Source organism: Mycteria americana, chromosome Z (genome assembly GCF_035582795.1).
Source record: "Mycteria americana isolate JAX WOST 10 ecotype Jacksonville Zoo and Gardens chromosome Z, USCA_MyAme_1.0, whole genome shotgun sequence".
Lineage (NCBI taxonomy): Eukaryota > Metazoa > Chordata > Aves > Ciconiiformes > Ciconiidae > Mycteria > Mycteria americana.
Genome location: NC_134396.1, coordinates 29920277 through 29937541, shown reverse-complemented (window position 1 = coordinate 29937541; position 17265 = coordinate 29920277). Strand labels below are relative to the sequence as shown.

The 17265-nt window shown below is 40.9% G+C and overlaps 1 protein-coding gene across 1 annotated transcript in view; it reads right to left on the bottom strand.

The window, feature by feature from the left end:
* The window catches only part of ADAMTSL1 (ADAMTS like 1), a 470548-nt gene that overhangs the window by 94975 nt on the left and 358308 nt on the right, over window positions 1-17265 (bottom strand). The window contains 3 exon segments of the mRNA XM_075488620.1: window positions 2668-2815; window positions 4086-4290; window positions 8326-8376. Of these exon segments, the coding sequence (XP_075344735.1) occupies window positions 2668-2815; window positions 4086-4290; window positions 8326-8376 (404 nt within the window).

Here is a 17265-nt window from a genome sequence, read left to right as displayed (position 1 = left end):
CGCATTTGCTATCCAAAATATGTAGGAGATATTTCTATTTATATGTTCTGCAGCTTGTTTTATGGGTTTTGGAAAGCCAAATCTTACTTCTGTGCTTTTTTGCTTGGATGCAAGTGCTTGTAAAAAGCAAACGCTCTTGTGTACCGTTGCCTGTTATGTGACTTTTAAAATAACTTTTCTTTTTAAGAGGTGTAGTTAATTATCATCTACACTGTAAAATGAGTTAGAGGATTAGAAATGTTGATGTTGTACAGTGTGCTTTGACAAAAAAGAAAGAATAAAATGCACTCCTAACATAAGCTAAGGAGGAATTTTTACCTTTGGAGATTAAAGTAAAATCTCTCCCTTTATAAAACAGTTCCAGTAAAAACACTTAAATCCCATATTATACAGAGAATTGTATTAGATGAATACACCTCTGTTAAAACTGAAAATCATTACTTAATCCAGGGATATACTATTTTTCCCCATTATTGGTGTAAGATAAAGTGCCTCAGTGCTTGAATAAACTAAAATGAAATAAATGACATGAACTATTTGCGTTCTCTTTGTGTTTAGCACAGTGTATTAAAAGAAGAGGGAATTCCACATTTTTTGTCTTGCTGCTTCAGTCAGCTAGGAAGATTGTTCTTCTGCTTTCTGTTAATCCAGCTCCAGAAGGAAAAAGCAGCTAAGACTAAAACATTCAATAGAGGAGAGGTACTTTGCTACCCCTACTGCTCTAAATTTCTAACTGTAGATTTGTGAAAGAAAAAGGACGAACTTCCAGCACATAAATAGAATAATCTGGATTGGAAGAGACCTCTGGATATCATCTGGTCCAACTCTCTTCTGCAAGCACGATTCAGCCTTCAGGTACATGGGTCTTCAAACATTACCACTTGCATTATGGAGGGAGAACTTTGAGAGCGTTGCAGAACCAAGATGAGGAGTAAAATTAAACCCAAGCAAAACAGTGTGCTTCGCGTAGGACTTTCCATCCCACGGGAAAAAATGGAAGAAAGAAATAACTGCCTACAATCAGAAATGAATCATGTTTATACTGCAAAGCGCAGCATAAGAGTTTACCCAGGGTAAAGATGCCACTGTGTTGCAAGGGTGGGCTTCCAGCAAACAGCAATTTACTTTGTTCCCACACAAGTCCCATTGGAAGAGACTTCTTGACATCTGTCATCTTGCAGGCAAGCAAAGCTTTCCTAGCTGGTCTTGCACCCTTCTCAGGTTCCCTAGACAGAAGTCAGTTCTGGGTGCTTTGCAACACCTGCTTATTTTGTGTCTCACTGCACTTTGCTTACACTGTATGCTGCAGGCAGACACGATCTTTCTTTACCTGTGCTCTGAACCCCACAAACATATAAAACCCCATAAAAGCAACTGACTGACAAAGCCCAAACCCACTGAATCTCTGTATGAAGCTCAGAGTCATGCTAACACAGTAACAAGGCCTTTTTTTTCATCTTGGAAGATGGACGGCGTGAGCTCATGTTGGCCAGCAAAATGCAGTGCAAACATACCCATTGCTCCCCAGAGGCCCTGTGTCTGGGTTTTGCCACTTTGGTGGCTGGCAGACACAGTGAATTCTCATGGTCCAGATAAACTGGAATCTTTAAACTTGGCAAGTGCACCCATCATGGGACACTGAGTGCAGAAATTAAAATTCCAGATTTCACTGTTCCATCTTTGATCAGCATGAGGTCACGGGTCACTCTTCTTTCACACAGCCTCATAATAAATGCTCTTAATATCCATCATGATAGAAATTCATTTTTTTAAAGGAATTGATTTCTTCTTATGCTGGGCTTTAAGTCTTCAGTTTAGGGAAATTAAGTTCACCTGCATTGCTGTAGCCCAGAAGTTTCCATAAGTTAGTCAGCATACAGACACAGAGGTTGTATCAATAGAGCTGTATATGTACACAAACACATGCACGCTCTTATACCTGTGGAAAGTGTCAAATATTTATGTCTGCTGCACCTGGCCACTGCCCATTAATCCAATCCAGTCTCCAGGACTTTTTCTAACATTCCCACCATAAGAACCTCCAAACAGCTGCGGAAATATTTTCTCCTTCTCTCAACAAAATGGGGTAAATGATTTACCCCAATATTACTCTCTGTCTGAGGCCCAAGTCAAGAAACATTTCTATACAAATTGTGAGTACTCCTTGCTATAAGATGCTTCAAGTCTAACAGTCTGACAAATTTTGCAGCCTTGCTAGAGAGAGGAATGTCATGTTGGGATATGCAATGCTTGCTCCTGGCCTATTTCAAGTTCCAAGTTATGAACAGGCACTTTAAAATTATGGTTACAATTATCTGCCATAAATGTTATTTATATATTTAATTCCTTTTAAAATACAGGGCAAATTTAGCCCAGACACAATCAGTAAGGTCAAACCTGCTTACACTATGGCCAAATTTACATTTATATTTCTTGGTCTGCTGGATCACAAATTAACAGTGAAAACCCAAGAGCTTGTAAGACAGAGGAAGGGGACAGCATGCACTCCAAGTTGCCAGCAGGCAGACTGGAATAGAAATGGCAGGCCTTAAAGGTGCAAATACACAACTCGGGGTGCAGGTGGAAACAGTGCTACCAGCAACAAAACAAAACTGCTCAACATGGAAGAGTTCTGAAAAATTTAGGAGAGTCCTTCTGCCTCATTACCTTTGGGCTTGTAGCAAGGAGTGGGTACGATGCATTCTTCTTTTATGTGTGGCTTTGTTTTAGGACTACAGCCTCCTGTATGCATCCCCCTGTGATCAATGCAAAGGACCACACGGTATCTGAGTCCTTGTCCACAGGTCACAGTGCACTGGGGAAAAAAAAAAAGAAAAAAAAAAGGTGCATATGACATGTCACAGGAATGATAAATAAAAGGGGAATATGCAATAGAAGTATATGTACATCAGGGAGCAAAACATGATGCAGAAACACCCAGCCCTCCTGAACATAAATTATTCATAATATTTGGTAGTTATGGATAAGGTATAAAATTGACTGAAATTTTTGCCTTTTTGCTTTGCACATTTACTTGGTTTGGACATTTTGCCACCGGATTTCTCTTGCAGTGTCACCCTCTCAGTGTTGGCTACTTGGTTTGTGGCCATCCGTCCCATATTGGACACGCTCAGTTACACCCTGTCAGTTTCATCTGGAGCCACTCCGCTTTGCTTGGACAAAGTACTGGGGCTTATGGGCTAACAGGGGTGACTCTCAGCTATTTTGGAACATGGCACCAAACAGAATGGGCAACTATTTGGGCTTTCTTCCCTCAGACAATTTCTTAAGTCTTTTTAAATTTATTTTTGGTAAGCTATGTCAATTTTTCCCCCTGTACAGACTGTTTCAGAAGTGGTTGCACGGGAGAGGATCAAAACTACCAACCAGTGGCGAGGGCTATGGATACTACCAATATTACTTTGCTCTTGGATAGCAGCTTTAATCTGGAAATCACTAAACACTTTGTAATCAGTCAAGAACATCTCACCTGTGGGTAAGCTAGCTTAGCTTCTAAAACACATTTTACTTGTTGAGAAACTAGGGTGGTGGTAACTACATTCAAGATTCTTTATGTACAAACTCAAAGTACTTTTCTACTTTAGTAGAAAGACATTTCAAAGATATTTACTTTCGCAGAGGAGGAAAGGTGAGTCAGGAATAGACAACTACAAGCATCAAAGAGCAGAGTCATTTATGGCTTTACGTATTTCTGGAAATTTCTCAGCAATTCATGGTATTCAATTTACGGCTGAAAGGTTGTAATAAAGATATACCATTACATGCTTACTGGTTTTGTTTTGTGCATTTCATTTTTGTTCCCAGTCTATTGGTAGAAGGTCAGTAAATAACATTACAGATCTAATTTATTTTTCCATCATTCTCCTTAATCATGTTAATTTTATTAATACATTATTCCTGAGTATTTACTTTGCAGTTAAACAAATAACATAATTTAAAACAGAGGTCATGGTAATAAGGAAAGAAAGTAGTGAATGTTCCTACTTCCATAAGATCACTAAACTATAATTTAAGGTATATTCCCGGTGCAGTAAATACAAAACCAACAAAGCTAAGCTGATTACCGGAGACCATTCCTGAGCAAGCCACTTTGGGCAGTCAAATATATTGCAAGGCTGGACGACAGGCATCTTCGGAGTATACATGCATTTCCATTCTTCCACGGGGCTGATATGCCCCTGAATGTCTTCTTCCACGCATGAGACGCTGCGGCTTTGAATGCCCCCTCCACAGGATGAGGAACAGGCGGTCCAGGGTGTACTTTCCCATCTGGGGAAAAAAGAACGAAAACAGAGAGGCCTCAGGAAAAGGAACCCTGCTGCCCCCACCCCCACCCCCATCCCCCAAATGCATAAACTGCTGTCTGCAGGAGAGTTCTTTTTCTGAGTAATGTCAGTAAAAATTAATCATATTTTCATAAATGGCCATGACAGCAAAGCACTCTCATGGCTGCTGTCTTTAAGTCACAGATTAGTAATATGAAATCTCTTCTCTCCCACTAACCCGGTGACTACTACCGCGGAAACTCTAAATACTTCTAACTTAATCCTTTCATTTAATTGATGGGATCATCATATCTTCACAATTGGTCATGTTCTGAGGAATCTTTGTCACAAATCACTGGAAGCTCAGTGTGCTCTGAAGCAGATGCTCCTTTTGCAAAAACATACAGGGAAACAGCAGTGTTTCTTTCTAGAGACACAACTGAGTTGAGGGAAAAAAAGAAGACGGGAGGAAATTACCAAAAAGAAAACTTGACTATACTGATAGGATACGTAGCCTCTGATGGACAAACCACATGGGCCTTGTTTCCTTACAGTTGAGGCAGTGAGAGGAACTGAGAAACATCTTTTCTCTAAAGGTGCCATTTCCGACTGTAATGACAATTCCACAGAACAACGTGTATGTTCTGAAAAGCTATGCATACTTATGAGAATAATCCTTTTTTTACAGTGATGCATATACAATAATGTATGTATTATTTTATATGTGTACATGTCTGTCCACATAAAATAGTCTGGTATTTCCTCTCTTATATTCAAGCCATGGTCACAGAGAGGATCCAGGAATGTTGTCATGATCCAGTGTGGCTATTCCTGTATAATCCTGTGCATGCCTGATGGTATAAAAGTGTGCATGCTGTATCTACCTGGGAACATTTCACAAAATCTTTTTTTTTTTTTTTTCCCCCAAAGGCCTTGATAAAGGCCTTTGGAAAAAGGTCTTTTGAAATAATGTTTAAAACAATGATTTTGGTCATAAGTTTCATTTTTTTACTTAAAAAAATTGTTTCTGAGGAAAAAACCCACCTGTTTCCTCTTTCAGGCAAGAAGGAAAAAAAGTGAATGGTGAGGATTTTTTTCTCCCACTTGAAGCAAGGGAATTATTTCTACTAAGTAACAATTACAGGATCACCAAGATTGTTAAGCAATATGAAAAATGCTTATCCTTCCCTCTGATTTTTCATCATATCAACCCATCTTTTTCTCATCAGCTCCAGTACATGGAAGCACTACCCACACTTGGCTACTGGCTGAAAGTGCCATAAAACTCAATGTGAAATGGCTTATGTTAATAGCTCTTTGTGAACGGTAAACCCACTGATTAATTCTACGACTTATCACTAAGAAGTGGTGAAACAATGTTTACACCATGCCATATCCATCATCGTGTTCTCAGCATAAGCCACATATGTCACGAACAGGTAATTTTAGCAATGTTTTTAGTTCAAATGTGTTACCTGTGGCTCTGCTGAACAAGTTTCCCAGCATACAGCTAAGGTTTCTCACTTACACAAATCTAAATGAAGAGTCCTGAAACTGAAACTCATGAACAGCAGAAACTGCCGCTGCCAGCCTCAGCCAGCTTTTCCCAGGCATAAAAGCGACATGGCACCAGGGAATTCCCCGGAGTCTTTGGGACAAGTTTCCAGATGTCTTAGGCAACCTCAGCAATACCAAGCAGCTTAAATCTAGGCAAGCAGTTTGGTCCTCAGGTTTTGTATGAGTGTAAGGTAGGAAGGTGAAGTTTCTCTGTTGCGCATCTCTTAAAGCAGGTGTCACAGCTCCTTTTGAGGTACAAAGAGTGCAACGTGGACTGAGAATTTGGGAAAGGAATTGGTGGTGCATTACAAGTAAGCACGATATCTGCTGAACCATACCTTTCCCTCTTCATGATAAAATTCAAGGCTGAGGGATTGCAGTAGGGAAATCTTGCAAGGATGCCTTCCCACATCTGCTCTCCACTTCTCCTGGAGGGTTTGTCACTCTCCTCTGTCCCTGGTATTACTTGCCAGTCTCAGACAGGTAATGCAATCAGGGCCCCTCTGGTTTGATTGAATTTTTTTTGGTTTGGGTTTTTCAAAAGGAGGAAAGACATTTTTCGTCCCCCTGACTTGGCCCTGTCTCATGCCAGCCTCGTGGTCTGTTCAGTTTCTGCTGCCTCTGAGGTCTGGAGAAGAGACGTGTGGCTGTGTCTTCCCTCTCGGGGCAAGGGAGGAAGACTTGAGCCCTGTTCGTGGATTCATAGGAGCACATGTGGGAGTGGGGGAGAGGGAGAAGAGGGGAAGCAGCAGCGAAACCACAGAGGGAAAAACTGGGGCAGAGGTCCCAGCCAGCAGTTGCAGCCTGAGCAACTGATGGGGGGGTTAAAGGCGAATAGTGTGGCTGGGAGAGTGGATGTAAAGGGACTGTTACAGGGTGAGACCATAATCCATAACAGCTTGAGAAACAGTCCCAGCCTTTTGATCATTTTCAGGGAATGGTTTCTTTTTTGCTTTCAGTGTTACTGAAAGCCAAATACCTCAGGGCATTTTGATCCTTTATTTTGGATTTTCTTCAGCAGTAAAAAAGCCTCTGCCTAGCTGCCAGCTCAGGATGCTTTTTCCTTAAATACAGTCCCTCCACTGTTGAGTACTGCTGAATCATCCTCTGATATAAAATTGTTCTCCATCTTTTGTCAATGTACATGCCCTTTGTACACAATTGAAATAAAATCTTCTTTATTCAAAGCTGGAGTGTTAAAACCTGTATTAATATTCTAGCTTCTGTATTTCTTACTAACAGAGGTTTAATATTTGAGGTTAGGAGGTATGTATGTGGGGTTTTTTTAAATAAAGAACAGATAAATGTATTTTCCAGAAAAAAAGAGTTAGATGCAGGGATATATTTTATAAGTGTATCTCATGAATATTTGGTGGTACTGACTGTGTGTACATAACCATAAGCACTTAGCTAGGAAGAGAAAAGCCTAATCCAAATGACACAGATCATTCATAAAAGGCGTCAGCATGAATGGCAGCCACAACGCTTGGCAAGTAAGCTGCTCTCCTCCTTGTCTTCTTGCTCACAGCTTGGGGTGGGTCCATCATTTGGCTGGAGACTCTGTTGAACGTGAATGCACTGCACTTGCACATTTGATGCTGAAAGCTCTCTGCATTAGACCTCACTATGGTTTGAGGGAGGCCGTTTCCTCACCAGGGTGAGACTAACACATTGCCTAGGCCATTCTTTCTGTGATTTCATATTCCATGACACAATACATTACTGAAGAAGGAAACACAGCACAATGCTATTGCATGTCCAGGCAGTATTTCAAAACCAAAAGGTTATTATCGTTCAGCTACCAAACAGTTTTATCAGCACCAGTCTTATTCACTGCTTTAAGAGTAATTACTCATCTGATTATTTCCATGAGAATCTCAAGTCTTACATTAAAGACATTTTAATGGTGAGATAATTAATAACACAAATAAGGCCTTGATCTTATTCCTGCCCCGATCTCTGATTTCTTAGAAAAGCCAGTGGATTAATGCCCATGCGGAAAGCCTTAGCATGGGTTTGCAGGATCAGAACACAACACTAATACTGTTTAAACCCCAAATCTCACAATTTATAAGCACGCAAGAAGCAGCACTTCCAGAGAGAGAGAGAGGAAGTCTGATGGTTCATTACAATACCACAGGTTATAGTCCTGTTCAGAGATGAGTGAAGGGAAGAAAAAGGAAAGGTGTGAGAGAAAAGGCGAGGTGGGGGTGGCGGGTGGCAAAAGACAGAAATGAAGGGATCACACACTTAATAAGTCTGCATTGCCATTTCAGCTAGAATATCGTTTCAGTTCTCCATCAACAGAATTTATAACAACAGGTTAGCACTTGAACATCTCTAGGTTAATCTGCAGGAGTTCAGAGCAAGAGAAAACAGCATCTGTTAACTTAGTTTGAGAGCAAAGCAGAAATGCAGAGAAGAGAAAAAAAGAAGTAAATGGATTTGTTAATCCTAGCATCTGGTTGACTGTTTTACGTACCGAGGAAGGGGATGGTAGAGGTCATAGGGCATGATCTGCTTGTATCCATCACTGTTAGGAACAATAATGCCAACCCTCTGAGTAGGAGGTACACATAATAAAATAAACACTAAATGATTACATTATACAGCTTTTTTTACTCCATATTACAAAAAAACCCAAACAAACAAGATATTTTACCTAAGTTGCTATCACATTTAAAACAAAACTTATGCTCACATCCTACTGAGTTGTTCAAAGAATAAACCACCAATTACTATTTTATTCTTATGAATACATTACTGTTTGACTAAGAAGCAATCCACTACCACAAGTGATCCAAATGAGTTGTCCAAATATTATTTAAATTTATGAGGTTACTATCTGCCATTAAAAAAAAAAAAAATCTATACTTAATACTTTCTTGGAGCTTGGATCCAAAGTCACTGAAGACAATAAGGGAACTTCTATCTGCTTCAGGACCTCTAGATCAAACCCTTTTTTAAACTATTATATGGTTGTTTCTGCCCTTCGGATAAAACATCTGCTTTTACAGGTGCTGGGATTAGAAATTCGGGGAATCCCAGTGCAAGAATTCAAATCTGCAATTCTTGTCTCTCCACCTTAAATCAGTCCAATTTCATTCATCTTCAGAACCTGCCTCTTTGTTTGGGTTTTTCTGGAAGAAGGAAGGAGCTGGAGAGAAGACTAACATGTCAGGTTGTTTGTTTGTTTGTTTGTTTTTGGTGTTGTCATGGCTCGGTTTGCTGTAGTGTTATTGGTATAATATCTAAATAATATAACATTTAAAGGGTATAGAAGGCAACAGCATAGATCAAAATCAGTAATTATCTGAACCATAATCATGCCAGTTATGTGTGAGATGGATGTCACTTGACTTGTTGGCAACTACAGGGTCTCACTGAATTACTACTCTGCAATTTCTTCTTTTCTCTGCACTTTTTATAGATTCTGACTCAGAGTAACTCTACCCATGTTGTCTCCCAATTATCACAGGTATCTATTAACGTCAAAGAGATGATCCCAGAGCATCTCATCTATCCGTTTCATCAAAGCCACTGTGCAACAGCCGACTTGGATGGGGCAGGTGGGCAGAACCACCAATGAGTGAATGACAGTTGCATTAAAATAAGAAGTGTGTCCCTACCCAAGTTATGGAGAGAGGAAACTGACTGAAAAGAATGAAGGTGGTTTTTGAGAGCCTTATACAGACGAGAAGTGTTAGGTATGCTTCTACAGATTTTTGCAAGGGGGAACGAGCAAAGAAGGGGGAAGGGAGAAAGTATTCTCCATCCTCAACACAGTTCACTGAAAAATGCTGTAAGCATTCAAAGGAGTCTTGTCATGCTAAGGCTAAAGGGGTCCATTCTCCTTTCAGTCAACAGGGTTTTTATGTGCATAACTTGTCCATGATAGGAGAATGGATCCCATTGTGTTTTCACAGTGAGGAGTCAGTGCCAGGTCACCATGCTGGAATTTTCCAGCTTAAGCGCAGGAAGATGCTGGAGCCCTGGGAGCGTGTGATGGGGACTAGACAGCTCCCTCTAAGATTAGCAGCCTCTGCAGTCACAGGAGCCCTCTGCGTGAGTGTTCATATTTGCATCTTCGGAGAGCTGCCTGTCTCCACAAAAATCTAAACATCTAGGAGAGGCAGTTCTGGCACTGGAAAACTTTGGAAAAGGCAAATGGGTCAATGAACAAGGCTTTTCAGACTTAACTTGATGGGTAAATGCCTGGAGAAGTTTGAGAAATTGTGTACTGGTATTTTAAGAAGATGGAAGGGGACTTTTTCTGAGGTTTTTTGCTCATGCTTTTGGGAATCTCCATTGTTTTCCTGACTCTTCTACCACTGCTGCTGAAGTTCCACTCTGAAGGCTTTTTCACTTTCCAGATCATCAGCTTGCTGAGGAGTGGTTGGAAAAATGATTCATATAACAAGTTCAGAAATGAAATAATTATACTATAAAAGCATCTACTGCCTAAGAAAGAAACAGATTTCAAAACATTTCTCACTCATTGCAGTGAAAAATGTTTTCTTTCTAATAAACATGGTCTGTATGCATAATCCAGGTCTACATGCATTAGAATGCATAATATCCAAGGCCATTCCAATGGAAATAACCACACCACATCCAAATACTGTTGTGAAGATTAAATAACATTTACAAAGCACTAGATTAATATTGTCATTGGAAAGGTTTGGCCCTCAAAGAATTTTGCATACATAAATTGCATTTCTGTAAATGGTATAGAGCTCCACAGAATTACTGACACTGTCCCTGTGCATATGTGAGGGGCTGCCAAGGGCTCTCTTTCTGTTACTGCAAGATAATGACCCCCAGCAACGTAAGTGCCATGGACACAGTGGAGGAAAAAGACTCCCACAGTAATACACAATGGCTTATTTATGACTTTAAAAATCAGCTTAAAGATACAACAGAACAGCAGATGGTCATTGTACCATTAATGGCAACTGCATCTTAGCTAGTCTTGTGTGGTTTTTTTGAGTGTGTTCCACAAAAAAACCAAGCCTAAGTGAACTATTTAAGAAACATCTTAGAGATTACTTTGGTGAATCCTGTACTTTTTCACTGGACAATGTGGTTTAAATTCCATGAATCTATCAGTCCATCATACTCCTATAAAAAGATGGAAGAGATCTAGTTTATGGGCTTTGTTCACTGTATATTGCTCAGACAATGCAAAGGGGATGGCGTGCTAAATGAACAGAGCAAATAATAATTCCTCCACTACACCTAGAGCAAACCTGCTTTGGCTGGAGCAGGAGCACAAAGCAAATTATTTTGAAGATATATGATTGTGACACATATGAAGACACACATTTGAAGACACATATGATTGTGTCTCATATGTCTGAAATCTCCCATGCCTTTCAGACCAACTAGTTGTGTCATATACTCTGCAGATGGGTTTGTTTTCCTCCTGAGTGCTGGCAGCTTCAGCACAGCTGCTCTTCCAAGGCACATGTCCAGCTGGAGCGGGAGCTGCACATGCCAGAGGTGGGTGTGCTGCACCCAGGTCTGCCATCTCTGCAAACGTTCAGCTTTCCCCTGGGTCGGGTGCCTGCAGCCGCATTCCTTGAAAGTCATGTTTGGCGTTTTCTTCCCCAGTGGCTCCCTTCCTCCTTAAGCTGCCTGCTTAGCACGACTGGCAGGCACGAATGCCTTTCTCCCGTAGCTCCTCAATGACTCTCTCTCTGACAAGGTGCCAGCCCTTCCTGCCTTCCTCTCCTGCATGCCCACAGCTCTTGGGTCAGGCACCTGCTGAGCCGAGCAGGGGCATGGGAGCTAGAGCTGGGAGAAGAGCCAGCAGAGAGAAAGGGCTTCTCCCCCTCGAGGTGCCTCAGGGTGGTGTGGCCTCCATGGGGACGATGTGCCAAGGCTGGGAGTGGGTAGAGGCACCTGCCGGTCCTGTCCTGGTGCTCCCGCATCCTGCCGTGCCAGTGCCCAGATTCTGCAGGACACTCACACGCCTCTGGCTCGCAGCCTTCACTGCTGCTGTGGGCTCTGTTTCCTGGGGGTTTCCTACCACGGTGCTGCAGCCACAGGGCTGCCCGCACTCCCGGGAAGCTGGAGCTGTCACACCTCTCTCCTCATGGGGACTCGCACAGTGAAGATTTAGGCCTTTGCTGAAATCTGACGGACTTCAGAGTAAATAATCTGCCTTGGCAGGGACTATGCCAACTAAGCAATGGTTCAAAGTATGTCTAAGATATTAATAGCGATGGACAATAATAATAAAAAGTTGAAGTAGCTTAAGTTGGCTGTGGACAGCTAATTCATTAAGTGAAAGGAAACACTTGGAAGACCTGAAAAAGTTCATCACAGAAGACGAGAGTTTAGCATCCGAGCCAGCCTCTCCCTGAGAGCCATGATTATCACTGGACAGATGACAAGCTTGTGAAAAAGTCTCCAGTTTAACAGTACAAATCCTGACACTAAGGCAGTGTGTGGTACTGCACCCTCCCCTCACGGTGGCCTGTGAAGGTGCCACAGTGCTATTATTATGTTATCACCTTGTGCTACAAGAACGCATTCTGCCCTGAGAAACAGGTATCGAGCCCCTCAAATAGACTGTACTGTTAATGTTTCCCATGTGTTACTCTGAAACTATCACTATTTCCATTCAGAGCTGGGGTAGATGACATTTACAGTAACACCACAGGTACAGGCAACATTAGCTTTTGAATGCCTACTTTTGCAGGTAGAGTATCGTGATTCTCAGTTACGCTACCAGTATGAGTTACATTTCTGGTTTCTGGACCACCTTTCTGGACCACCATGCTTAATCCTGACATACAGATAGTATTATGATCATCTTATCACATTACACTCCATCAGTGTGGAACGTAAAGAACTACCATGTTTTTTGTATTTGTATATCCTTTTATATGGTCTTAGTACTTTACGGATTGGTAAAAGCCAATGTCCCCAACCTAAACATTTTTAAATTGAAATTTTAAATTGGCGGGTACTTAAATAACCTACTTAAAAATGCAAAGACTGCTGAGAAAGCTATCCTTCTGTGTCAACCTCCAGAAAAATCTCATACTTTAGACATCATGTCTGTTCAGCACAACAGTATCTCACCTTTATAATAAATGACTTGTTCATGTTGTCCAAATTTCAAATTCCAAGAAACATATGGTTTACTTATCATTGCCATAGACTGCTAGAAACTAATCTCTTTACAGGGCTTGAAATGGGTGTCATCAATTTGAAGTAGCAAAAGTACTTCCTTCCTGTAGCATGACTGCAATGCTTCTAAAAAACTTCTCCTTTTTTTACTCAGTTTCATATTTTATGGTGGTTTGGATGAGCAGCATTTGATACAAAGATGGAAATTTGTTGTTATTTTCCACTACGAAACGTTAACAACTGAATATCCAGTGAAAATCTCTGTAAGTGACCATCTTACTACTTGTTGCAGTTTTGGTCTCTTCTAGGACTTAAATAGACTACATTTCCCGCAACTTCATCTTGGACAAACAGATATCTGTATTTGATGCTCATAGCAGTACGAGAACTACTTTCCCACCTTACAGTTTGTTATCTGATGCATCCTGACAGCTCCTTTCTGCCTTTCTGTCTTTCTTTAATACGAACTATGTCCTTAGAGCTGAATTTGCTCTGCTAGTCACACCTTTTAACACTTTCACAAATGCTTCCTGGCACACCCTCCCTGCCTGTTCTGACAAAATAGTTTTCTAGCTTAATTTAAATGCCTTCTACCCTGCCCCAAAAGTCAAGGTTTTGTCTGTTTGTCTTGAGAAGAAAATTGCCCCTTTAGGCATTAGGAGTATCTGCAGCTCATCTTTATTCTGCTCTTGAACTCAGGTGACCCCGATTATGACTACCAGAACATTGCCACTGCTGTCAGCTCCTTCTCTGTCTACAACTCCTGTATCTGGAGGCATACGTACTGCCATTTCTACTCAAATGTAGCACTATTTCCAATTCAGCCTTCATGAAAACTTACCTGGTGGTTCCTTTCCTGCCACTCTGAATTGGTTTTGGCCTCCTAAACTTCTCCCCTGCTTTTGTTCATGCATAATGCATCACTTTAGCTCATTTCTCCAGCAGCCTTGGTAGTTCCTTGGTAAATTCTGAACTGTTCAAAAAATCACCCTCCATAAATATACAGCTGGAATGACTGATGTTTGTTGATTCTGCTCTCTCATTTGCAGGCAGCAAATTTCATTTGCAGTCTCACTTTTGCAGCACATGCAACTTCAAACACGCTGGTGCAAAAGGCTTGTTCTCCCTTCTGCTTTGATGGCTAAAACCTTCATGTCTCGCCTTCCCTGGAATGGCTATCTCTTGCTGTCTTTGGGATCATTCGTATGCATATGATTGGCTGTGGAAATTGAGACCAGGCCCAGCAATCAGAGGCAACTAAGGTTCAGAGAGCACTGCAAGGTAGAAAGGCTTTGTCAACCCCCCTGTAACAAATTAAGAACTTAACTAAAAATGCAAATCCACAGAAATGACCATTTTCCCGAGGCAGAGATCAGGAAAGGGCGTTGTCATGACCAGTGTCCCACATTCATGCAAAAAGCTCGGGTGTTGTCAAAAAGCCCAGTATCTGTGGTAACTATGGGATCTTTTATGTGAAAGAGTATTCAAAACAAAGTTTAAATCTATTATATGTCCCAGTCGAGGGCAATAACAATAAGTGAGTCATTGTGTCTCAGACCCCTCATCACTGGAGATCTATAGCTGCTACTGTGTAAATCAGAAAGTGCAGCCCATCTTTTCAGGAACATACCAGCACTCCAGTTTTGTTCATCTTCCAGAAAGAACGTAGTGAAAATGGGAACACTGCACTACTGTGACACTTGGCTTATAATTCCTATCTAATATAACACCTTTAGGGAAGCTGGTAACAAGCAAAAAAGTATGCATTTGGCAATTTCCTGCTTCAGCTGCCAATTTGTAATGAAGCGAGGAGACCTCTGTTACTGATTAGGAGGATACTCTATGTTGCCCTTTTAATCATGCATATTTACTCATTACTACCTTCTTTTCTTTTGAAGGAAATATATAAAAGTTATCACAAGCAAGTCTTGCACTGTTGCCCTGGAAATTGTATACACTTTCACATCACCACGTATATTGGGTAATTCTCACTACTCAGGGTTGCTCTGAACGGCCATAATATCCTAGCAGTCTTTTGTGTGCTTTTACTTGTACTTCGTTGCTCTTGTTAGATTAGCTAAAAATTAACAACTAGAAAGTACAATTTTATTTAAATTTAAATTTCTTTTTGCTGATGTCTGCCTCCGCCACCACCCAGCATGGATTTGATAAGTAGGAAGAGGAGTTTGCAATTTTGTTAGAGGACTCCATAAACTGTAGATATCTGATAATTCCTGCAGGTGTCTGAGTGTTGAAAGTCTTCTTGAACTAGAGATTTTTTCCCCAAACTTTCTACAGGTACTAAGATTATTTCTGGTGGCAGGCTTACAGATAATGCTCTAGACAAATTCCAGGATTTTTGCCTGTGCAGATCAGACTGGCATTACTGGCAAAGTGATAAAAACAAGCCCACACGTTAGAGGCTTGTTAATATGAAATTTTTGAGACAATTGTTGCAGGAAGCTAGAATCTTTCCTGAAGATGCCTTTAGAAATCCTTATACACCATTGAAATCTCCTAGTAAAAGCACCAGTAGAGCTTTTGTGACTCAGAAAACCCCACATTAACATGTAGCAGAGCTAGGCAAAAAATAGAGGAGATTTGTAAAAATGCAGAACAGTGCAGCTGGGAATACCACTTAAAAGCTGAAGATGAAATCTAGAAGCAGCACTGATGTTGCTCCAGAGACTATCCTGATAAGTCAGTGAATGATGAGTGGGATAAAAGCCTTTTTCATATTTGTAATAATTCCTTTTTGGAGGAATGCCTTTGAATTATGAAAAAAAGAAGTGGTATCTTCAGCTTGTAGCACCTCTGAGTTGTCCTAGGTAAGTGTTTAGCACACCCAGTTAACTCAAATCTGAACAGACTTTTTCTCAAAGCAGAAAAAAATTCCATTCACCTTTCATTAGAGGATACCAGACAGGAGGATACTGATGATAGCTAAAAAAACCTCCCATAAACCCTCCAGTTTGGATAGTTAAAAGATTTGAAATTAATTAAATATGTGAAATCTTAATGTTGGATTTTGCCACATAAAAGGAGAGTGGACTAGATGAACTCAGCGCTATTTACATCAGTAGACATTATATATGTATTTGCCAGTCAAGTATGGACTGTTGTAAAATCTTAATGGACTATAAATAAACAGATCTTTTCTTTCTATCTTTCTAAGGCAGGAGCCAGATCTCAAACAAGGTCAACGAGAGAGGCTGGATAGGGCATTGATAGCACGTGGGGACGAAAAGGGACTCAGTGTCATGACGCGTCATCTACCCCACAAGATGCTAATTACCGGTCTTACTTAGGTGGATGGGCCACCTTTACTTAACCCAGAAAAGGCACATGTATAAATTATATCTGTTTGGTAAATAATCTTCCACACACCGCTTCTCCTGTGAGTATGTGAGAAACTGGGTTTGCAGAAAGGGAAGTTGATTCATTTTCCACATTTGTTCAGTCTAAGCTTTTTTTGCTGCTCGTGATGCCAGCAATACTGGTAATTATTGCCATAATAAGCACAATAAAGTAAAACGTTTCTATGCACTAAGCCTAAAGAGGCAACTAATTGCAGGCCCACACGATACTCCTGGTATTAATTTAAGCTTTTCTTTGAGCCTGCCCTTTGCTGAAAAATTTAATGTAAGCTCTCCTACAGTAACCCCTCTCGGTTGCTTTATTCAGCGCCACTGTGGTCTTCCACGATTATTTTCTGTGGCATTCATTGACACACCATAGGAACAGTCAGCAACCACTAATCAGCTATGCCTCACTGGAACTGGGTTTGCCAGGAAAAATTAACATCTTCATTTTATACCGGCAGAGAAAAGCGGCTCCCACACAGCAAAGTCACTGCAGAGGCAACACGCCCTCTTCGCTCACGCTCCTGACCCCGTAGTTCTGCTTCACCTACCCTCTTCCTGACCGTAAGAAAGCATCGGGATTCCAGAAGTTACCACAGATTTCCTCTGGTTTTCTGTCTGGGTTGTTGATTCTTGAATTCTTTACAAAGGCACTTTTGAAAATAATCATTTGCAATTTGGCATTCCGTGAGGATGTTTCCAAAAAGCCAAGTCCTCTCTGTTACTGCCTGTACCCTGGGACAGCATAGCTGTACTTCTAAATTACTCTCCCTCCCCTCAGGGTTTTTATATCAACAACTTTGCCTTGTTATGTCTTATATAAAACAAAAATTGCTTCCTGACATCTGCCCAGCTGTTATTTTTTTTCTCTCTTTCCTCCCAAGTACCATGCAGTCGTCTGTCTTACCATTTGAGAATAT